This window comes from Mus musculus, chromosome 6 (assembly GCF_000001635.26).
Source record: "Mus musculus strain C57BL/6J chromosome 6, GRCm38.p6 C57BL/6J".
Lineage (NCBI taxonomy): Eukaryota > Metazoa > Chordata > Mammalia > Rodentia > Muridae > Mus > Mus musculus.
The window spans coordinates 125,839,675-125,864,281 of NC_000072.6; the positions used below are offsets into that span (position 1 = coordinate 125,839,675).

General features: G+C 40.9%; 1 protein-coding gene across 6 annotated transcripts in view; it reads left to right on the plus strand.

Annotated features, from left to right (window-relative positions):
• Ano2 (anoctamin 2) overlaps positions 1 to 24,607 on the plus strand; it is a 349,715-nt gene that overhangs the window by 149,256 nt on the left and 175,852 nt on the right. For all 6 annotated transcript variants that reach the window (NM_153589.2, NM_001364562.1, XM_006506117.3 and 3 more), the window contains one exon: positions 23,749 to 23,883. In NM_153589.2, the coding sequence (NP_705817.2) occupies positions 23,749 to 23,883 (135 nt within the window). The remainder of the gene's footprint in view (positions 1 to 23,748; positions 23,884 to 24,607) is intronic.

The following is a 24,607-nucleotide window of genomic DNA, read 5'->3' on the forward strand; positions in this document are numbered from 1 at the left end:
CCACCCCTGCCTGTTTCAGCGGGGATCACAGCAGGGAGTGCTGTAAGTCTATCTCCTCTATGGTGATATTTGTTCGGATCACTGGATCATGGCATATCTGCAAGAGTCCTCTACAGTGACAACACTGATTCCCTTTCAAATTGACGAAGTCATTTCCATAGACAGTCTCTGAGTCTGTCAGAATACCCTATTCCTTCTCAGACTTTCACCCATTACTTTGAGCATGGCCTAATAATTTTCAGATTATTCTCCTTTTGTGGTAGCATTTCCAAGAAAGAAAGACAAGGAGGGAAACTTCATCTTTTAAAGGCTTTGTCTTGATTTCTCAAAACCATGAAATATTCCCAAAGAACGTAAGTGTTTTAGATCATTTAAATTGATGAGAGATGTTCATTTACTTTGAAAAGACATTTGTTTTTGTTTTATATGTATGATTATTTGCATACATGCAGGTATGTGACCCACATGTGTGCTTGGTGCCTGTGGAGGCCAATTCCCATGGAACTGGAGTTACAGATGTCTGTGAGTCACTATGTGGGTACTAGAAACCAGGCTCAGGTCCTCTGTAAGATCAGTTCTTAACCACTGAGCCACAGTGTTGCCCACCAGTGTTGGAAAGGAACAGGAAAGACTACAAAGTAGAAGTGGGGGCACGGAGCTTTTCTAGAGAGACTGGAGCAAGAAAAAGTTCTACTGAGTGAGCCACTGACTTTCTTTGGCTGAGCAGATTTGTAATCATACTGAGGACATGGAATTAAACTCTGCCTCTGGGCAGGACTTCAGGGTGGGGGTGGGGGCATGAGGGGTGGGGCCTAGCTTCCCTTGCCTGTTTAATATTTTCACATGGGATGGGATGCTACCATTCTTTCTCAAACAATTTGGAACTGGGATTCTGGGAACTAAAACCAAACCAAACCAAAAAAAATTATGTCCCCACCTTTAAGAAATGTGTCCTTCTCTGAGAAAGATGCTTAAAATAACCACTTTCCACCCCACCCTCCTTTAAATAGAAAACTGATCTCACTGTTTTCAGATTTCTTTGGGGTTTGGTGTTGTTCCTTCCACTCAATCAGCTATGACATGCACTGGATTTGGGATTGTGTAATATTTTATAAAGAGAATCCTGCCATTTATACCATGCCAGGCTATCTACTGTAATCATCTTCTGATTTTGGAGATGTTATGAGGTGGTGAAAGAACATCTCTAGATTGATGAAATATGGGATAAGCACATCAGAGGCAGAATCAGTCATTTGTTCTTGATTTATTTGTGTTCATTTATTTGGTCCTTCCACCGTGATTAAATGTACAATGATGTGCTAGTTGCTGTGGGCAGGACCCGAGCATCCCCTCTAGCACTTGGCTGAAATCAAGGAGGATTTTAAAGAGGAAAATGGATACACTTGAGTTTAAATGCGCCTCCCACACATTTCCTAAGTTTATGGAACTCCTTTCATGTCTCTCAATCTCAATCCTGATCTACACAATAGAGTTAACAGTAGCCATTTTGCGGTGTTTTCGCTGAGACTGGAATATTCGAAGATGATCTAGTTTAGCCGCTGATGTCCAATGCCAGTCTCATTTGCATAGGCATCTTATAAATATCACTGACTAGGTTGGTTTATGGGCACACGATTAGGTTGCTCTGTTAAAGGAATGAGTTACAACTGGGCATTCCTTTTGATGTCTGAGTTGCCTTCCTTCTAGTTTAATGGAAACTGTTCTGTTCCATTTTGAGTGGAGATGGAGAACAGCTGGACGCTGTCTCTTTGAGAACTTGAGGGGGTCAGAGATGGAGTTAGTCTTGCACAATTGTGTTGAAACTGTAGGAAATGATGCATCACCTCACCCATCAGAGTGCTTGGCATTTGGGGCCCATTTCTTTTCAGTCCCCTCCGGCAAACTAAATGTCTGCTCTCACCTAATTTGTTGTTAACTTTCCTGGCTGTGAATGGTAACAACAGGGCTGGGTGCCACTGCTATTGGACTGGTGGGCTAGCTACATTGATTTTCCTATCATATTGCAAGATTACTTATAAACATACTATCTAGTTTGGTCTTTAGCTGTTTCTTTATTTTTTATTTATTTTCATTTTGAAATTTGTATTTTTTTCTGATGTAAGGAAAGAGAGCTGGGGTTGAAGAGGTAGAATCTAATCCATGAGCTAGGAATGCATTTTTCCTGAAATAATAAGATTGCTGTTTGTGGAAAGAGAATGTAGGTGTCTCAGGAACCATGCTTACACACCTGACTATGTCCCCCTCATTCCCTCCGCCTATGCTATTTGTCACAGATGGGATCTGGTTACTTTCATCTTTTACCAGTTTTTTGAAACTGTTGACCCCCACAAACCCTGCCTTCTCTGCACCCTCAAATGATGTGAAAGATAAGTGGTTGGATCTGCACATCTCCCTGGAGCATCAGTGAGGCTGTAGTTGATTCTTGGTTCCCTGTAGTTCCACTGTTCTTATGTGGAAGACTCTTGGGTAACACTAGTGTCTTGGAGTACATCCAATGATGCCCACGAGGTGGTAGACTCAGAAACAAGTGAAACAAGCACTTTTAAGAACATTAGCATTTCCTAGAGTTTCATATACGTGTGTTGTGGGCTTTAGTCACTTTCACCATTCGGAACAAGAAGCCCCCTCCTGCTTTCATATCATCTGTTTGGATGTCACCCAGTGAATTCATCATGGCACATATGGGGTGGGGGGTTATTTGCAAAAGCATGGGATATTTTTCAATGGCTCCACCACTGAAGAAAATGACAACCCCCCAACCACTTACTGCCATTCTCTCCAGGGGAGATGTGGGACCTCATGAGCCACTGCTTTATCTGTGATGAGATGGGCTCAGTCTGGGTGTGGGTCCTATGCAGGTGACCACAGCTGGAGCGAGTTTATGAGTGCAATGACTATGTCATGTCCAGAAGATGTCTGTCTGCGGCACACCTCCTTATCTTATGCTCCTTCTTTGGTGCTGTCTTAGAGGGGATGTTACAGATGTGCCATTTTGGCACAAGTGCACTCTGCTTTTGCTCTTTGACCAGTTATGAGTATCTGTCTTGACTTCTGCCTGCAACTATAAGATAGAAGCTGAGAGCATCACTGGTGTCTAGGCATAAATATGAATACTTAGAAGACAATTTAACAACATGTTCATTTAACAAATCAACAACACAGTCTGTTCTCCTCTATGGTTTATGACCTCACCAGCCATAAACTCTTGACAAGGTTACAGTACCAAGCATGGGTCTCCATGCAGCTGGAGTCACATTCAGTTAGAAAGAGAAAGTGCTTGGTTACACCTATCAGAATCATCGTACCATCGCACCAATGAACACATTCTGCCTGGCAGAACCAATAGTTTTGTACTTTCCTTCAGTCTCCTGCCAGTTTCTACATTTGGCTACCATTAAGCCCATCCTTTTCCTTTCCCCCTTCAATTCCTATAAAGAGATGTTTATACTTCATGTGTGTGCATTCAAGCTGCCATGTGCCCTGGAGTTCTGAAAAAACAATGGGGGAATGGCTTAATAAGGGATTCATGACAGTCTTGCAGTTGAGCTGTGTGAGGCTGACAACTTTAGGGATTCTTCCCTCACCTTGTAAAGTGTCTGCCATGTATGGCCTTGCTTTATTAGCCAGTCTGGAATGGCCTTGGTAGGGATGGAATGACATGGTTTCTGCTCCTGGGATAGGGCCAGCAGGACATTCATGAGCATCAGTGACTGCTGTGGGCATAAGGCTTGTTTGTATAATTATGCATATTTTTACATTCCTCCTTCAAGGAATGTCCTACCTGTTAATGTTAATGACTCCGTGATAATAAGAGATCCCACAAAGTCCAGGAGGCGAAGGTGTGGCTAATGTCTCAGCAAAATGGTAAACACCAGGACCTTCAGGACAGCACTTAAGGCTGTGGAAAACAACTCTAAAAACATGAGTTCAAAAATATATATTTCTCAAGTATGCAATATACAAAGATGAGCCAGCTTGTCAGAAAAATACAAACACAGGCATATTTTTGAGTCCAGGGTCAGCCTAGGACAGAGCAAAGTTAGCCCAGGTGTGGTAGAAATGACAATTTTAGGTCAGGGTCCCACCCAGCAAGCTTACTGTCTGTGCTTAACACAGGCAGGTAGATCTCTGAATTCTTTTGCAATGTTAAAGAAAAAAAATTGTGCTTGCTGTCTCCTGAGATTCAGGGGGCTGGAGTCAAGGGATCCTGATTTATAAGATAGTCAAAAGGGAACCGGGAGTAAATGACTGGATTGATATGTAAAATAAAAGACTGGGCTTACGATCTGTAAGAGATGAGCTATCCAGAGAACTTTTTAGAATAGTGTCTTAGTCAGGGTTTCTATTCCTGCACAAACATCATGACCAAGAAGCAAGTTGGGGAGGAAAGGGTTTATTCAGCTTACACTTTCATACTGCTGTTAATCACCAAGGAAGTCAGGACTGGAACTCAAGCAGGTCAGAAAGCAGGAGCTGATGCAGAGGCCATGGAGGGATGTTCTTTACTGGCTTGCTTCTCCTAGCTTGCTCAGCCTGCTCTCTTATAGAACCCAAGACTACCAGCCCAGAGATGGTCCCACCCACAAGGGGCCTTTCCCCCTTGATCACTAATTGAGAAAATGCCTTAGAGTTGGATCTCATGGAGGCATTTCCTCAACTGAAGCTCCTTTCTCTGTGATAACCCCAGCTGTGTCAAGTTGACACAAAACTAGCCAGTACAATTGACCCCTTGTCAACTTGACACACAAACACATCACTAGTAAGCCTCAACCCTTACATTCTTATTCATCCCCAAGATCTAAATAACTTTAAAAGTCCCACAGTCTTTACATATTCTTAAAATTTCAATCTCTTTAAAATATCCATCTCTTTTAAAATCCAAAGTCTTTTTACAATTAAAAGTCTCTTAACTGTGGGCTCCACTAAAACAGTTTCTTCCTTCAAGAGGGAAAATATCAGGGCACAGTCACAATCAAAAGCAAAAGTCAATCTCCAACTGTCCAATGTCTGGGATCCAACTTACGATCTTCTGGGCTCCTCCAAGGGCTTGGGTCACTTCTCCAGCCATGACCTTTGTAGCACACGCGTCATCCTCTAGGCTCCAGATGCCTGTACTCCACTGCTGCTGCTGCTGCTCTTGGTGGTCATCTCATGGTACTGGCATCTCCAAAACACGGCATGACCCCTTCAGTCCTGGGCCATCAATTGCAACTGAGGCTGCACTTTCACCAATGGCCTTCCATGGCCTCTCACAGTGCCAAGCCTCAGCTGCTCTGCTCAACTCCTTCATGCCTTCACAACCATTACCACCTGGGTGACCCTTACACATTACCAAGTCCAGCCACAGCACAAGGTACAACTTTGGCTATATCTGGAACACAGCCACTGTGCTCTCAGAAAACACTTCCCAGAAGATGTCACCTCAATGATGCTGGTCTCTTCTTAATCACCACTAATTTCTTAGCTCCAGCTATCCAGCATCAATAGTCCCAGTACTGCAAAGTTTTTGCTTTAGTAGTTCTGGTATCTTGTCAATCACAGCTGATTCTTCAGCCCCAGCTAACCAGAACTACAGAATCTTCACAATCAAAACAGCAATGGCCCTGAAAAGAGTCTTTAATTTTCCCTCTGAAATTTCACAAGCCAGGCCTCCATCTTCTGCACTGTTCTCAACATTATCTTCCAAGCTCCTACACAACATCCGACAGAGCTCTTAACAACGGATGGATCTTCAAGCCCAAAGTTCCAAAGTCCATCCACAGTCCTCCCCAAAACATGGTCAGGTTGTCACAGGAATACCCCACTCTGCTGGTACCAATTTGTCTTAGTTAGGGTTTTACTGCTGTGAACAGACACCATGACCAAGGCAAGTTTTATAAAAAACAACATTTAATTGGGGCTGGCTTACAGGTTCAGAGGTTCAGTCCATTATCATCAAAGAGGGAGCATGGCAGCATCCAGGCAGGCATAGCACAGGCAGAGCTGAGAGTTCTATGTCTTCATCCAAAGGCTGCTAGTGGAAGATGGACTTCCAGGCAACTGGGGTGAGGATCTTATACCCACACCCACAGTGACACACCCATTCCAACCAGGTCACACCTATTCCAACAAGGCCACACCTTCAGATGATGCCACTCTCTGGTTCGAGGATATACAAACTATTACAAATAGTAAGAGAGAACTGCTTGGAGAACCGCATCATAAGGAGAGCACTGAGACCTCCAGAGAAAGCAGAACAGAGAGAAAGCCAGCTGGAAAGCTATCTCCAGCAGAACACAAGTTGGGCCCACAATTTGACTTCGAGTCGTTTGTTTTCAGTACTCCCAGACACCCTTTCTCTAAGAACCCCTCTCCAAGCCTGGATGGTTCTTGTCACTTTATGGAGCTGTGCCATGGATCTGAAAACAGGTAGCTTTGACTTAATGCCTCAGATATGTTAAAGTTCTATTGCCAAGAGGAAGATACTGGGACCCAGAACAAAGTTACTTTTGATCTCCTGGTCTTTAAAGTAGAACATGCTGGCCATTGTTCTGAAAGTCAAGGTTACTTGCATATAGATTCTTCTACCAATCAAACCTGTGAGGAATCCCCTGCCATCAGAAGGCTGTCTCCCTAACAATCCTTGCAACGGCTCTGCCGAGGCTTGGTCTCTGTGCATCGCAGTTCTACTCAGTAGCTACTCACTCATTTGTGCCCTGACTAGTGACTGGGAAAGGACAGAGTCCTAGGGCAATGTCTGTGAAGGTATCAAAGGATGCATAGATAGGGACTGGGGGACAAGAGGGAATCAAGAGGGCAGTTGAGTTTAAAGAGCCCACAGTGATGGGGTTGGAATTATGGGAGAAATCCCAGTTGTCTTCCATCACAGTTGCTTGATGTAGGCCACCTGTTCAATATGCATGACTTTTGTTGTTTTTTTTTTTTTTTCCAAAGAGAGGCTTAGAAGATTGCAATTGGTGTGTAAAGAGATCTTTGTCAATTAAGAGCTCTGTGAAAATTTTCAGTATTATTGATAGTCACGATAAGACAATGAGAAGAAAGTAAATTCAAGAACATGGCAGGTGAGGTTTGAAGACACATATATGTTGACCATCATGACTAGTCAGAGGGAAGGAATGGGTAGGAAGGGCGAATTGAGATATAAGAGGCGTTGATGAGCCCCCATCAGCATCTTTAGTTGTAGTCAGGGTGTCAAGATGGGCTTTGTATTGACAGCATTTAAAGCTGCTTTTAAAGCGTTTGGCACAGTTCCCCTACTCATTTATTTACTAATTGTCTCATCAAATCCGATAGTAGGTGTGGACCTTCTGAGAAAGGAATTGCATAGTCTTGGCAGCATACAGGGGTCACCATGCAAATCATAGGGAAAAAACTACTCTGAGAAAACTCCCCAAGAAGAGATTTATGATGCACAGGAAAATGTATCTAACTATTTGGAAAAACAATTTGGACAACTTGGGAGTGCCTCATCTTTAGTCTTCCATGATTGTTAACATGACTCATGTGAGCATACATGACCTTTTGGGTTAAGAAGAGATTGGGAAATTGTTCCTGTCATATGGGATCCATTTCATTGCCCTGCTCTGATGCTCTTCCTCATTAGTGACGTTCTAGTGGTAGAGCTGGCAGCGGGGCAGGCCATTGGCAAAACAATAGAATGAGATTGGGGAGCAAAGGCTCTTAGATGGTCCCTGGCTAGAAACCAGGATGTACACATAGTAGGGAGCAAAGCCTGTAGCAAAAGATTTAGCTTCTTTGAGTTTTGGTTTAGAATTAACTTTTTTTAAAATTTATTTTTGAGATTTATGTAGCCCTTGTTGGTTTGTAACTCACTTTGTAGACCAGGCTGGCCTTGAACGTACAGAGATCCTCTTGCCTCTGACACCAAAGTGCTGGGATTAAAGAGATGTGCCACCATACCTGGCTGGAGTCTTTTAATATTATTTTTTTTCTAGCCGGATTGTTTTGAATTGAAGTTTGGCAGAACATTTTCTTCCGCTTTTTAAATTTTTTATTTTACAAATGTTATATTTCCCAATGGCATTGATAGATCATGTACTTTGACTGTATTTAAACCTATCACCTCCCCCCCCATTCCTGCAATGGACCCCTTGGTAGGCTTCTCTCTAGTGACTAGGTGGGGATTTAGTTCTCCTAGGGTATAGGAAGAACTGAGGGTGCTCAGTTAAAGTTCCCTTCTCTTGCTCAGTAGAGGAGAGGTGAATGCATTCGGGACAAAGAGAAGCACAGCCTGGCCGGGGTAGGGGGTGGGAGGATGGTTTTTCAGGTGAGAAGTGAACAGCACAGAACAGGATGTGGCTCAGTTGCAACTCCAGCAGATGAACACGGGGATGAGCTGAGCTTCTGAGGTCACAGTAGAGAGAGCCTGCTTCTTCTTGGAGAAGAGCACCATGGACCTGGGGAGGTATGGTGGGTGCTGCCTCAGACTCAGCCTTCCCACAGGAAAGCAAGGAGTCAGTGCTACAGGAAAACTTTGTGACCAGCCTCCCTGGGAGCTTTGGGTAGCAACCATATCCATCAGTACTTGACCTTCAGACATAACTTCCTCTTTGGTAATGTTGTTACTTGTCCTGATATAGATCTGTCTTCTCCCATGAGAACACTGAAGAATCCCCTTCCTCTTTATGTAAGGGGAAAGTGTAATAGGAGTTTCTCTGCCCTATGAGTGGTATGAATAATGACACAGAGGCTTTTAAATATTTTACAGCTTTGGCCTTTCAGATAGGGCAGTCGCCCAGCTACTCTAAACAATCTGGCTCTCTTGTCATAGCCTGCAGTGGGGCTAGCTCTATGCCTTCTCTGATCTACTGCGGTCTGGCCTGTTCCCTCTGTGTCTCTCTCCCAGTTCTCTGTCTCAATTCTTTACCCAGCATCTCTCTCTCAGAAGTTCTGCCCTCCACTTCCTGCTCAGCTATTGGCCAATCAGATAGAACTTTAGATCGCCCCTGGGCTAGAGAAGAAGAATGTATATTTACAAAATATGAGGCCCCCAGGGATGGGTCATAAAAATCACATCAAAATCTTGCCAGTATTTAGCTCTTTGCTGGTACAGAATTAACAATGAAATATGCAGAGACACACCTTCACACAACACACCCCAACAGGAAAGGGTTCATGTTCTAACTTTCACCCCTTACATCCAGTAGAGGCAAAGTCAGATGATTCTTCATTCTCTTCTGGCCCACTTTCCCCTCAGGAAGTTGTGAAGTGTGGAACACACAAAGGCATGCTGGCTTGAGGGCAGACAGGAATCTTCTGCCTGAGCACTTTCATATGCTGTTCTATTGAATTTGCAACAGAGGAATGGATGCAGAAAATGTGGTACATTTACACAATGGAGTACTACTCAGCTATTAAAAAGAATGAATTTATGAAATTCCTAGGCAAATGGATGGACCTGGAGGGCATCATCCTGAGTGAGGTAACCCAATCACAAAGGAACTCACACAATATGTTCTCACTGATAAGTGGATATTAGCCCAGAAACTTAGGATACCCAAGATATAAGATACAATTTGCTAAACGTATGAAACTCAAGAACGAAGACCAAACTGTTGACACTTTGCCCCTTCTTAGAATTGGGAACAAAACACCCATGGAAGGAGTTACAGAGACAAAATTTGGAGCTGTGACGAAAGGATGGACCATCTAGTGATTGCCATATCCGGGGATCCATCCCATAATCAGCTTCCAAACGCTGACACCATTGCATACCTTAGCAAGATTTTGCTGAAAGGACCCAGATATAGCTGTCTCTTGTGAGACTATGCCGGGGCCTAGCAAACACAGAAGTGGATGCTCACAGTCAGCTATTGGATGGATCACAGGGCCCCCAATGGAGGACTTAGAGAAAGTACCCAAGGAGCTAAATGGATCTGCAACCCTATAGGTGGAACAACATTATGAACTAACCAGTACCCCGGAGCTCTTGACTCTAGCTGCATATGTATCAAAAGATGGCCTAGTCGGCCATCACTGCAAAGAGAGGCCCATTGGTCATGCAAACTTTATCTGCCCCAGTATAGGGGAACGCCAGGGCCAAAAAGGGGGAGTGGGTGGGTAGGGGAGTGGGGGGTGGGTATGGGGGACTTTTGGGATAGCATTGGAAATGTAAATGAGGAAAATACCTAATAAAAATTAAAAAAAAATTCAAGAAGGTAGGGTCATTTTGTTGAACAGAGTCACTAATTTGTTGGGGAATTTGAACCAGGCCAGTATGAAAGTACTGTGAAGGTTGTATACCAAGTGAAGCACTCAGCCAGGGGTGTGAAGGCAGCTGGAATTTATCTTGTGCACACTAAGGAACAAACCTTGGTGACTTTTCCTACTCCTGATATAATGGTCAATAATCTTGTCTTAGATGAAAATTTACTTAGCTTTGATATCTCCATCTGCCAAATAAGGGTCAAGTTGTGGATCCTCATGCTAAAGAACTTTGAATTTTGAAATCTGTCCCCCAATTTTTTTGTAACTGGTGCTGCTATTGCTGTTGCTGGTGCAATGATGGTGCTAATATATTATTATTATTATATTATTATTATTATTATCTCATAAGATTAGGTTTCTGTTTGTGGCATTGCCTTGTTGATCTGCCTTGTTGGTGGTGATTTTTGACAACTCTTGTAATATCCCTTACCTACGCTCCTTTACTCTATAAAAGAACAGAATTATAGGAGATCTAACTTTCAACTCCATTCATAACATTTTATGTTTGATACTTGAACTGTGTGCTATTGGGGTCCTGACATAAGGATAGTTGAGGACAGTAAAAACCAATAGGGGATGGAAAGTGTGCTCTAAAGAGCAGCAAACAGGGAGATGGTTAGTTAGCACCCCTGCTTCTTCAGGGGCACGAAGAGGGAGGCATATACAATCCAAAGGAAGCTATGCTCAGGTGATTAAAATGACCCCCCAGTTGGAGCTGTTACACTGGCTCCTTTTTAGCTAGAGAGCTGGAAATGATTAAGGCCTCACTGTCTAATTCCTTGGCCAAGCTAAAGGTCAAAGAGCCCAGAGAGCCACTTGGTGCAGCCTGTGGATGTGAGGCTCTGTGACACAAAGAATATGGACAAGGGTCCCCTGGATCCCCATGGACTTCATTTCCAAAGTGAGGCTGACTCCTTGGACATTGTGTGAATATTATGAGGATGTGACTTTAAGTAGAAATGTTATGTATTTGGATATTACACGATTAAATTCAGTGACAATCTTATATAAAACTCCCTTCATAAAGACAAATGCATTCCTTTTTAAGCAAATGTGGCACATGATGTTTATGTTCTCACATTAAATTATATAAGAAAGAACCCACGATATTCTAACATATATTTTTAAATACCAGAGTATGTCATCTTTCGTTTGGAGAACGATGTCTATAAAACAAAGATTCAAATTTACTATCATATTTCACCATGAAAGTAGACAAACTGCCCCACTTTTTAAATAATAAAATAGTTCATTTATTTTACTTTGTTTTTAATTTAGTTTTGAGAATTTAATGTCAAATGAATGTAATCATATCTGCCCCCATTTTCCTTCTTAACACACCCAGATACCAATGACACATTTTTATTCCAATGAAATATCCTCCTCTTCTTTAAAAAAAAAAAAATACAAAGCCCAACTAGTACTGAACATACGTGAGTGGGTGTGGTGTCTGCCATCCATTGGCGTATGGCCAATTTATCTGTAGGCACACCCCAATGAAGAATGATTCTCCTTCTCCCAGCAACTATTAACTTCAAATAGCTCCTCAGTTATGAGCACGGCCTTATGGCTCCCTCCCCCCCACATCCATGCAGGAATTTTAGATGACTTGATCTTGTGCAGGTCTTGTGTAGGTAACCACGGTTCCAATGAGTTCATCAGTGCAGTGGACATGGTACATCCAGAAGACAGTAGTTTATAGACGTCCTCCCCATCCTCAGACTCTTTCTTTCTGCATCTTCTTCAGTGATAGTCCATGAACTTTGGTGGAGGTGAAGAGCTGATAACAATGTCCTATTAGGGATGTGCACTCAAGGGTCATTGATTCTTTAACACTTTTATCAATTATGAATCTTGGCACTGACTGCTTAGCATTGATTGCTACCCACTGCACAAAGAAAGGTCTCTAACCAAGGTTGAGAATAGCCTAGGTCTGTGAGTATAAATGTAACTAGTAGGCTGCTTGAAAAGATCATTTAGCAAAATAACGACAGTAGGTTACCTGCTAGAATTATGTAACAAACACTGTTGTTGAAGACACCAAACATGATGGCTTCAGAACACAGAGAAATCAAGCTCTAGCCCACAGGGAGCTGTCCTCTCTGCTGACTGGCTGGCTTTCGTTCTGCCAGAAAGTGCCACTCAAGCTTCCTGGAAAGGAGATGGATCAGTGATCTTACGCAGTGCTGGAGCCCGAATGCTGTACTGATAGGCACTGATACAAGAGTGCCATGACTACTATGAGAGAACCAACTACTTTATGATCGCTTTTGGGGTCTGTTCCATGGGAGGAAATCCATGCCTACTACTGTAAATCTGATCAAAAGTACAGCCTTTAAAAACAGAAATTTGTTATGTTTGCCTTTTGAGTTAAACACCTGGCTGATTTACCTAAGTAGATTTCACTCTCCAGATGATGAGCAAAAGAGAAAGGTTTAGATTACCATTGCAAAGACTTCTTAGTATGGTCTTCCTAGTAGGGTGAATAGAGTCAGTTTAGCTCCCAATAACCGATCGATCAGCCAACTGTGTCCAACGATCATATTATCTTCCTTCATTTTAAGCACTGTGTTTCGGAACAAAGGTGCCTTTCCATGTAGTATGATTTTTTTTTGAGTTACATTCAAGTATTTACTTTCTATTATAATAACCAAATCCTAAGATAATGAGAAAATAAGGAGACAGAGGCCCTACAATCTCATTTGAGAGTACACTACCCCCAGTGTCCCAAAGACCACCCTCTAGGCCTCAACTCCTAAAGCCCCCCAATATTACTATGGGCTGGAGATGAAGACTTCAGTGCCTGAACCACGCGGAAATACTTCAGATCTAAACTGTAGCAGCACACATGCCTCTTTGTGAATACCTCATGCAGGCCAGTTTGTGGAGTTTGTTCTTCCCATCTCCACGCTCTACGCTTCAGTGCTATATCTCGCCATCAGTGTTCCTTATGTTTCCATCTTTATTTAAAGATTTTTTTCCTGGGTACGAAGTAAGCAATATTTAAGGATGAGAATAAAAACACTGTAAAATGGCCAAAACCACCAGGCGATAAGTGATCGCGGGCTGGGCACGAGCATGTGTCTCTAATCACCACTTGACACACACTTGGAAGCTCATGCTATTCACTCAAACAGAAGATGCTGAAAGACCTGCTGTATTTATTGACTTTTTGCAAATAGAAATTGGAACTGATACCATCACTGCCTTTGTGATATAAACCCTTTTTTTGGAAATCAAAGGGCTTTATAAACTATTGGATGGAGAAATTCATTTTAGACAATCCTTGGTTTTCCTTCCAGTCTTTTATTAAAATGGAAAATAGATGGTAATGATGTTTAATCTTGGAAGCTTAAGGCTATGTTCTCATCTACTCTGTCACTTAGAAGACTCGTGTCATAGGTAGAGGACAGGTTGACGTCAGCTGGCCTTGAGTTGGACCCTGAGTTCATGTTAGCTCTATTGTCTTACATACTGTACGATGCCCTCAGAGTTCATACAAATCAGAGTTCATCCTGGCAATTTTTGTATGCACCTCCTCTCTGTCTTCCCCCTCTCTGTGTGACAAGCTGGGCATCCATTAAACAAACACTGTGCTTCTGTGAGGTATCTGGCATACTCTTGGCACTAAAGGACGGGAAGTCTCCACTTTCATGGGGGCTTCCATCTTAACCGTGGAGATGGAGTAAAGCAGAAACGGAGGAAAGAGGGTAGGGTAGTGAGCTACATTAGGAGTGAGCTTGGTGCCACTGAGGTGGGATGAGTGCACAGGGCTGTCGGAGGTGGTTTGGGTTAGCCAGAAGAAGTGAAGAAATGAGCAGAGGCACAAGCAATGGCCTGGACCCCAAGGTAGGAACAGATGTAGTGTGTTTAAGGAATAGTATGGAGCCCCACTTGTTAGGAGCAGAGCAGAAGATGGGCTCCAGGTCAAATGAGGCCTTATAGGTCAGGAAAATAATTTGGGGTGTTTTATTTTTTATATGGGAAAAAGAAAATTATCTTAGGAAGAGGAATGTCACACCTGATGGAATTGTGAAAGAATTCTCTCAACTCTATGCAAAAAGACATCACAGGGAGAGGAGAGAAGCAGAGAGGCCATTCACCCTGGGCTATGATTCAGGTTATAGAAGTTATTATAAAGGCTCTCCAAGATCTAAAAATAGATCTATATGACCCAACTATACCAGTTTTGGGTATATACGCAAAGAAACCTAAGTCATAATATAACATAAATACCTGCATATGCATGTTTATTGGAACATGATTCCTAATAGCCAAGATTTGGAACCACTGTCTATGAGTAGTAGAAATGAGACAGGCTTGGGACTGTAAGGTCCAGACAGTGAGTGTCTCACACCATGGTCTCTGCTGAGAGTGAGGTTTCCTACCCTCTTCTATCCACAGTAGCAGTTCGCTTCCCCCTTTGCCTAAAAACTGTTATGTGAACCAGATAATGGGGGCACCCTTGAGAGAAAAGATAACACTCTGACTTTTTAAGTTGACTGAGAGGTAGACCAAAGAAACTACTAGTGAAAAAATATCTGACGGAAACAACTTTAGAGAGCAAGGGTTTACTGTAACTCACAGTTTCAGGGGCTCTGTCCATGTTTAAGTGGCACTGCATATGGGCAGAATACCATAGTGGCAGGAACATGTGGAGGAGAACTGTGCTCTTCGTGACTCATCAGGAAGCAAAGAGAAAGTCAGGCATGACCAGGAATAACATACCCTAAGGACCCATCCCATTGGCCTACTTCTTCAATTAGGCTTCATCCCTAAGTTTCACCACCAACTGAGAACCATGGATTTAAACCATAATCTTTGAGGGATAGAACGCATATTCAGTGTACAATAGAAGCTATTGAGTCAACCTGGACTGTTTTTGCACATGCAATTCTAACTTTTGCCTTACACTAATGTTAACTTGCTTTTCTAAGGTTCAGAAAGCAGAGAGGGCAGGCATACTTACCACGAAGTTCTCCACTCAAGGCTGGGCATGCAATACTACTAAATGAATGTCACACTCCCTTCATTGCTCTTTAATATTGGCTCCTTACAAACTGCAGTCCACTTATATTGTCCCAGAGAAATGTATAAAGAAGGACATAAAGAATTAGAATTTAAGAACAGTGTTAGTCCCATCCCTGGGTCTTACCAGGGAGGGAGTTTTGTTGGCTTGCCTGGCTTTTGTGGCTGGAAGTCTCCCCATCCCCATAACCCCAGCATTGGTTATAAGTTTATTATAAGTGTGCACTGTGTTGTTGACTTTCTTTTTTAGGGTGGGATTTGAGGCTTTAGCTCAGGGCTCCGCACTTGTGTGGCAGATGCTTTCCAAATCAAACGGTCATTTCAGTGTCTTAAACGGGTCAGAAGAAAGGTCAAAATTATTCCTGTCACCCGTCAGGCTGATGGGCTGGGGTAGGGTTGGAAACAGAGGTTGTCTCTGGACTTCACCCTGTTGGCATTTTTCATGGAATTAAACCAACAAATTAAACCTTTTGTATTTATTGGTCAACTGGTTATTTTATTCTATTCAGTGTTATCTTCAAGTCTTTTGCTCACTTCTCAGTTGGGTCATCTGTCTTTTTCTTACTGACAGGTAGAAGTCCTTTGTATACTTTAGCTTAGACACCCTGTGTTGACCATCTTCATGAGAACATCTTTCCCCAGTATGTTGCCTGCAGTGTCCCTCAGTCATTGTGTGTGAGCAGAAGTTCTTCATGTTAATCCAGAGTGAAGTGATATGCCCAGTAACCATTAGCATGTGTTTATCTACAATGCTCTCATAAACCTAGCTCATCTAACTTTCATACTAACAAAATTTGAAATGAGGGTAAACAAAGGTAAGAGAAATGGAGACTCCATCTCAGGGAATGGCAGGAGCAGCGTGCCTATGCAGCCCTTGCTGTTCCAGAGGCTGTGTTCTGGGCTCTTTTGTGTCCCCAAAGGTGCTAGCAGACATCTCATAGACAAGATGCAGTTCTTGCACATCTATTTGACTTCCACAATTGAATATAAATAAATTGAGTTGGTTGGTAACACGATTATTGATTTATGCATTTGTGTCCACTCCCTTCCCCTTGCTTGTTTTTCTAGTTGAGGGAGAGGCTCAGGTTACTAACTCAAAACACTGTGTTTCAAATTCAAGTATCTAATGCCTTAGCTTTCCCTCTAAACACGGTTCTGATGGCACCATGCAAAGTTTGGTGTGTTGTGGTTTTCACTCAGTTGAAATATTTTCCTGTTGTCTTTGTCATGTCTTCTTTGATCCGTGAGTTGTTTAGAAGGGCATTGTTTAATTTCCAACTCTTTGGGGATTTCCCCCACATATCACTCTCCTGGCCATTTTCAGTTTAATTTAGTTGTGGTCATGGAACAAAATATTTATTATTTCAAGCAATCACATTTGTTAAATTCATTTTATGGCTCAGAATCTGGTCTATCTTCCTGACTGAGTATTGAGAAGGGTAAGTAGCTGTTGTTATTTGGTAGAAAATTCTATACATGTAAATTAGACTGGCTTGCCTTAGGCTGGCTTTAATGTCTTCCCGACTTTATGGCTAGTTGTCTTCTCATTTATTAAAACAGGGATATGGGTGTCACTCCACATGGCCTCTGACTTACAATAGTTCGGCTTAATGTTTTTTTTTGTTGTTGTTTTTGTTTTTTCAGTTCACGATGCTGTGAAAATGACATGAGTTCAATAGAAATCATACTGCGGACTTTTCCTAAATAATGATATAGAGAACTATAATATCATATTTTGCAATGTGGGAGGCAGTAGCAGCAAGCATACCTTCCATCAGCCAGGCAATCCTGAGGGCAAACAACGACATCCCACAATGAAACCTACTGACAAGCTGATGAGACTCAGCTGACAGCGTAATCAAATGCATTTTAAGCTTAGAATGTTTTGCAGCCTGCATATTCAGGTGTGGCTCCATTGTAAGTTGAGGAATAGTGGTAATTTCTATTTGAAGACTTGCTTGTCATCCTTTAGTTTTTATCTATTTTTACTGCGTGTATTTTGAAGATGTACACACACACTTAGGTTTATGTGATTTTGGTGAAGTGGTTGTTATGTTGTCTCCTCCTATATCCTGGTAATAGTCTCTTTTATTTTGAAGTCCGCTTTGTCTTAGCTTTTTAAAATTACTGTTTGTATAATATATTCATACTTACGATCTTTTTATGTCCAAATATGCCTTTCTATTTAAATTATATTTCTTATAAAAATATATGGCTGAGTTTTACTTTCTTTCCTAACTTCACAATCTCAGCCTTTTGAGTTATTTGAACCATTCACACTTAATATAATCTTTAATATATTTATATTGTAAAATTATCATTTTCTTATTTTTTCTTTGTTCTTGTTTTTTTTTTTTTCAATTTGAGTTGATTTTATTTTATTATTCCACTTCATCTCGAATAATGGTCTGTACTGGCTGGTTTTGTGTGTCAACTTGACACAAGCTGGAGTTATTACAGAGAAAAAAAGCCTCCCTGGAGGAAATGCCTCCATGAGATCCAGCTGTAAGGCATTTTCTCAATTATCCAACAAGGGTGGGAGGGCCCATTGTGGGTGGTGCCATCCCTGGACTGGTTGTCCTGGGTTCCAAAAGAAAGCAAGCTGAGCTGCACCCTTCCATGGCTTCTGCATCAGCTCCTGCCTCTAGGTTTCTACTGTGTGTGAGTTCCTGACCTGACTTCTTTGGTGATGAACAGCAATGTGGAAGTGTAAGCCCTTTTCCTCCCAATTTGCTTCTTGGTCATTATGTTTTGTGCAGGACTAGAAACTGGACTAAGATATGGTCCATTAACATTGGCATATTTGGGTGACCCTTCTGGGTTTGCCATCTTTAATGTATGACACTCTCCTTTCAAATATATATATCTCCACACCCTTCACAACTTACAACTTACAAGAGTATTCTTCTCTTCCCTCCCTTTAATCATCCCTTTTTGCTGTCACATAGCTTACTTATGCACAGGCTATAAATCCCACAATACCTGCTCACTATTTTTGCTTTAACCTGAGTTATAAACCTTGTTCCTCTAGTACCATTTTCAGACTCCAGTCTTTTCTTGTCCCATGATCTCTTAATACTATCGATAAACTCTATATCTCTTTATGTGCTATCCCTGCCTTTGGAGTGGTTAAACGATCATAGTAACAATCAATATCCTAAACTGGACTCCAGAAACCCAACATGAGCTCCCCTCAGGGACGGTGCTACCCACATTGGAAAAGCATGCTTCAGAAAGTGAATTATAGTTCATGTGGATTAAAAATAAGAATGTTTTTTATTTATCATTCTTTTTACCATTTCTAGTACTTTCTATCTTGTGTAGATCCATATTTCTGCTTGGATTATACTCATCTTGCCCAAAGAGCTCCTTCAACATTTTTTTGTAGGGCAGCTTTGTTGGCAGTGAATTAAGCTTTTGATTGCTGCCATATTTGGGTTTTGCCTTCATTTTTGAAAGACATTTTCTTTATGTGTAGTATTCTAGGTTAACAGATTTTTTTCTTTACATACTCTGAAGCTGTCACTCTACTTAGCTTTCACAGTTTCTGCTGAGAAACTGGCTGCTGTCCCATCTGAGACTTTCCCTCTGTAGTTAATATGCCGTTCACCCAGCATGTTTAAAGGATCTTCTTTCTATCTTGGCTGTCATCAGCCTCACTGTGAAGTGTCTAGGTAGGTGGCTGCTGACTGCTCTCATGCCCACCCTGCTTGGCATTCTGTGACTTTGACCTATGTTTTTTTGTTTGTTTGTTTGTTTGTTTTGTTTTTTGGTTTTTTTTTTGTTTGTTTTTTTGTCTTTTCTGACTTTTGGAAATTCTTAGCTGTGGTAAATTATCCACTCAAATATTTAATCAATTTTCATTCCTATTGAGTCTCTAATTACATGTATGGTGGGCCCTTTTATATTTGCCCTACAATTTAAAAAGTATCTGTCCACTTACTTATCTATTTGTGTGTTTGTTTGGGGTAGGTGGGTGGATGCACAGAGGTGGATGCCTCCACCCATGTGGAGGTCAAAGGACAATTTTCAGGAATTTATTCTCTTACCATGTGGTTTCTAGGTATCCATCTCAAGTTGTCAGAATTGGTGACAAGCACGTTTACCCACTTAGCCATCTAACTGGCTTTGTGCTATAGCTTTGGATTGTTAGATAGCGTTCTTTCTTTTTCTTTTTCTTTTTCTATGTTTGGTTTGTATTTTCTGACCAACTTTTCTTTAGTGTATTTTTTATAATTATCACGAAGTAATGATTTTCTCATTATAACATATGGATCAAATTTGGTATAATTAATTGACTTATTTCTTAACAATGAGATTTTAGGTTTTGTGTACCTTGTAACTTTTTTAGAATGCCAGGCATTCTGAATGAGAGGAATGGGACCTGAGATTTGCAGTGTTTCCACCCCACAGAGGTGCTCTTTGGCCAGGCCATTAGTGCTGGGACTGAGACAATCTATTGAGAGACTGATGTGGGTTTGCTTTTTGTCCCTTTAGGACACTATAAGCTTCAGGTACCTTCAGCAATATACTGCTACAATAGCATGCTTTGTGTTCTTGATCTCTGTTATGTTAAGACATGGATTAAAAGAAATTTAGGGAAGGGAAGGGTCTATTTGGCTTAACTCTGGGTCACAGTATAACACCGAGAGAGGGAATTTAGGGTACATAGGTCACACGGGAACTTGAAGCAGAAACAAGGGAAGAACACTGCCTTTTAGGTTGTTTGTGCACATGTCCCAGCTTTCTGTGATGTGTCACTTTCAAAAGTTAAGTTTTCTTTGTTCCTTTGAAACTTAAGATTTATCATGGGCATAACTAAAGTTACTATTTTACAGATTATTGTCATTTCTCTGGTGATAGTGGAAACTATGTTCTCCTGCCGTTGTATAAATATTAAATGCAAACCTACTTCTCAAAGTGGGTTTATAATTCTTTTTACCATACTACTGGCCTTTCAGTCTTTCTATCAAAGTGAAGACAGAAAGTTTATTGCTTGTGTTTCATGCCATAAGCTCATGACAAATGAAATTTGTTGATTCTTTGTGGAAAGTTTTCTCTTACAGATTCACAATTAATACTCATTCTAATGAAATTGCCTTAGTGTGACAGTTGGCTAAGTTTAAAGTGAAGACAAAAAAGATACAGGTAGTAAGTTTCTCTTTAAAAGAAATCACTTGTTATTTTAATTAATTAACAAAGGCAAAAATTAAAATATAGACACAAATAAAGTGATTTATTACTTGGTAGATAAAAAAGTAGATTTATTATTGGTAGAATGGAGCCCTTCCAGAGAAGCAACATATTTAATAACCATCTACAGGTAAAATATGCATTTATTAGAGCTCCACGATTTACACAAGAGTTTACACCACTTGGTTTCATTGAGAAGTTGTCTTATGCCCTGCAGTAACAGAACACCTGCCCATGTCCCTGCTAGAAACATGTCCAGCTGTGGATCTAGAAGCAGCCTTGTCTATTTATGATGTAAAGGTGATAGCTCAGCCTTTATATGCACAGATGCAGAAGTAGCTCAGCTTGTGTTCATACCCCAGAGGAGTCCTATTTATGCCTCTTCTGTTGTGACCTTTTACACACACTGGGAAGCCTCACAGAAACTCTTCTAACTCTCTAACAGATCTACAAGCAGCCCCATTTGGCCAAGGAACCCAAAGACAGTTCCATCTTCACAAAGACTGCATAGCAACCCCAGCATCCATAAACTAGCAATCCATTTTACTCCTGAACCCTGGAAGCCTTTTTACCATACACTCTTGCAGTGGCTGCATCCATAGACCATGGTAACAGATCCCCTTTTATGACTTGGCTCGGGTATATCAGCACATTCTTAGCTATCTTACATACAGACTCTATAAGCTGATCCATCCATAATCTACCTGCAACAGAGAGCTCACAAGAAAAAAATAGAGAGCTCACAAGTAAAAATAGAGAGCTCACAAGAAAAAAATAGAGAGCTCATAAGAAAACTCCAATAGAGAGCCAACACAATTGAGCATAAGAAAGAATGAGTGCACTTAAATATGAAACATTTAAAATTATCTAATTGCAGAACAAAAAGAAAATACAAAATAATTATTATGATTTTTGCATATGTTTATAAAGTTCCTCCAGTCACATATATTAACAGAGCTAGTATGGAGATTTTAGCTGTATTAATCTCTACCATTCATGAGCACAAGATATCTACTTCCACTTATTTGTATCCTCTTTGATTTCTCTAGAGAAAGCTTTATAGTTTTCTGTGTGTCTTTTACTCCTTGGTTTCTTTTATTCTTAGGTATTTCATTTGTTCATTGTATAAAATCAACTCAAATGTGTTAAAAATCTACATGTAAAATCTGACAAACTGGAACTATTAAAAGAATATGTGGGGGAAATCTCACAGATACTGCACCTAATCAATAAAAACACAAGTAGACAAATAGAATTCTATCAGCCTAAAATGTATTCTCAATCTGACTCACTTCAGGACCCCAAAATGGGCACAGGGCTTTTCTGGATCTCTTTGTCCTTCTTCCCAATGTGGCCACTTTGAATAAATCTCTGTTTCCTGATTTGCATTATAATTTAAAAAAAAAGAATGAGAAAATGTATTTACAAACCAAAGTTCTGGTAAAGGACCCATATTTATGAAAATCTTAAAACTCAATAAGGGGGGGAATGGAGGAAGGGAGAAAGAACTTAGAAAATTAAAAATCCATTGTAACGTAGAATGAGAGAGAGAAAGAGAGAGAACCTAGAACATTAACAACCAACTTAAACATGGAAGTAAATTAAATAGTCACTTCGCCAAAGAAAAGATGCAAATAGTAAAAAAAAAAATAATTTTTTATCATTAGTCATCAGAACCATATGAAGCAAAGGCAGAATGAGATATCACTTGATATTTGGTAGGATGGCTAATACCAAATGCTAAGACAGGTGGCTAGGTAGAGATACCCAGTGTGGAAAGCACACTGCAGAAGCCATTGTTGAAATAATATGGATATTTCTCTAAAAACCGAGTTACCATTTGATGCAGCAATTCCACTTTCAGATATCTATCTATCTATCTATTTATCTATCTATCTATCTATCTATCTATCTATCTATCTATCATCTATCTATCTATCTATCTAGCTTTCAAGAATTTGAGGTCAAGATCTTGCAGAGAGATGCTCACACCCTAGCTTATGCTCAGTGATCCCTGGTTGCCCCAAAGTAGAAACAATCAGGCATCCACCCACAGATGCACAGATAACGTGTGGTGCATGATAAGAGGAGGATGTTCTGCCATTTGTGACAATATGACTGGACCTGGAGGACACTACGCTAAGTGAAGTAAGCCAGGCACAGTAGTGCAAACACTATGTAACATCACTTTCATGAGATATTTACTACTACAGGACGCATAGCACCTGAGTGTGAGATTGTGGTTACCAGACCTGTATTGAGGGTAAAACAGAAGATGTCAATCAAAGGGTGTGAAGCTTTATTTTCTTAGGGGTTATAAGCTCTAGAACAGTAGTTCCCAACTTGTGGTCCCAGTTCACATGGGTTGCCTAAGAACATTTGCATATCAGATAATTGCATTATGCTTCACAACAGTAGCAAAGTTACAGTTATGAAGTAGCACAAAACTAATTATAAAGTCGAGGGTCACCACAATATGAGGAACTGTACTAAAGGGTCACAGGATTAGGAAGGTTGAGCACCACTGCTCTAGAGTTCCACTATTTAACAACGCTATTAGAGTTATGCTACGATGGTAGCTCTTTTATGCTAAGCATTCTCAACACAAGAGCAAAATATATTTACGAAGGGATCAGAGGGATCATATTTAGAGGCAAGGATATGTCTTGACCTGTCTTGTCAAATAAGGTAGATATTTATAGCTTTTTGGATATCAGTCTGCCCAATTCAAGTGGTCCAGAAAATAAAGAAATAAAAATCACCTAGCCAAAGAAAACTTTACAAACATTTAATTGAATTTCTTTTAGTCATTGTTTAAATATGTGTATGTTTGTTTGTGTCCTTTGGCACACACACCTACAAATATGATTTATATACTTGGTTAAGTGAGTTTTTTAAAATATACACATTCTGTGGGTTGAGCAGTATGGATATAAAATAATAATGTGCTATTCACATTGGTGAGGATACTTAAACTTGTGGTATATTTTTGGTTTGCCGTTAGGGCTGTGTCCTTTCTGTTGTAGCTCTCTACTTCCCACAAATGGCCAACTCTGATGTGTATGTGTGAGTCCAGAGGAATGCACTTCATCTCAGCCAAGATGAGTTGTTGAGTTTTTGTGCAGAGGTCCCTTCTCCTGTAGCCTTCATCCCTTTGAATTCATGACAAGAGTGAATATTTTTGCCAACCTATTTTGAGTCATAGAACAAAAAGAAATACGGGGAGTATATGATGTTCCTAATAAGTGTTTCATTTTCTTTTCTTTCTTGGTTTTCCAGGAAGTATTTTGGAGAGAAAATTGGGCTATATTTTGCTTGGCTGGGGTTGTATACATCATTCCTGATCCCATCTTCTGTCATAGGCGTGATTGTGTTTCTTTATGGATGTGCAACAATCGAGGAAGATATTCCCAGGTAAGTTGCTTACCATTTTAGAGAGAGTGCTCCCATGCTGTCAGAGTTTGGAGTTTTGCCCTAGTTTTGAGTACATTTCACACAGCTCTTTCCAAAATCCTTCCTCTTTGTCCTCCATTCCTTCACACACATGTAACTTCTCTCCAGAGTTGGATCTGGGAGCTGTAGGGTCTAGAGGTTGCAGAGCCCTGCTGGTCATCATGGTCAATCTGTTCCTTGGGGCCATCACCTCCTGTGACAGGCAAATAATACCCGAAGAAAAGAGTTGTGCCAGATAAATGGGTTTTTTCCCTAACTTAACAACATTTACCTTTGGCTTCCCATAAAATCTAGGTCAGAGTGCATACAATATCACTGGATAGAGATCACATGTCCGTGTGGTCACATACTGAAGCAACATAATGCTTTTAAAAGTGTCTACAAGGAAGGGCCATGCTATGGCTCAGAAGGTCAAGAACTGCAGGACACAGCAGACCATGTGGTAGGGCTTTTAACAGAGCCAGGAGAACAAATGCTGATCCTTATGGGAAAGAGAAGGCCTGTGAAGAACAAAACTTATAAATTGCTGGTGACATTACACATTAATTGTGCGACTAGATCTGATCTCAGTATCACTTGGGAGACCGAGGCAGGAGGATTGCTAGGATTTTGAGACCAGGCTTGGAGCTATATAGTGAATTTGAAGTCAGTCTATGGTACAGAGTGAGAGCATACAGAAACAACA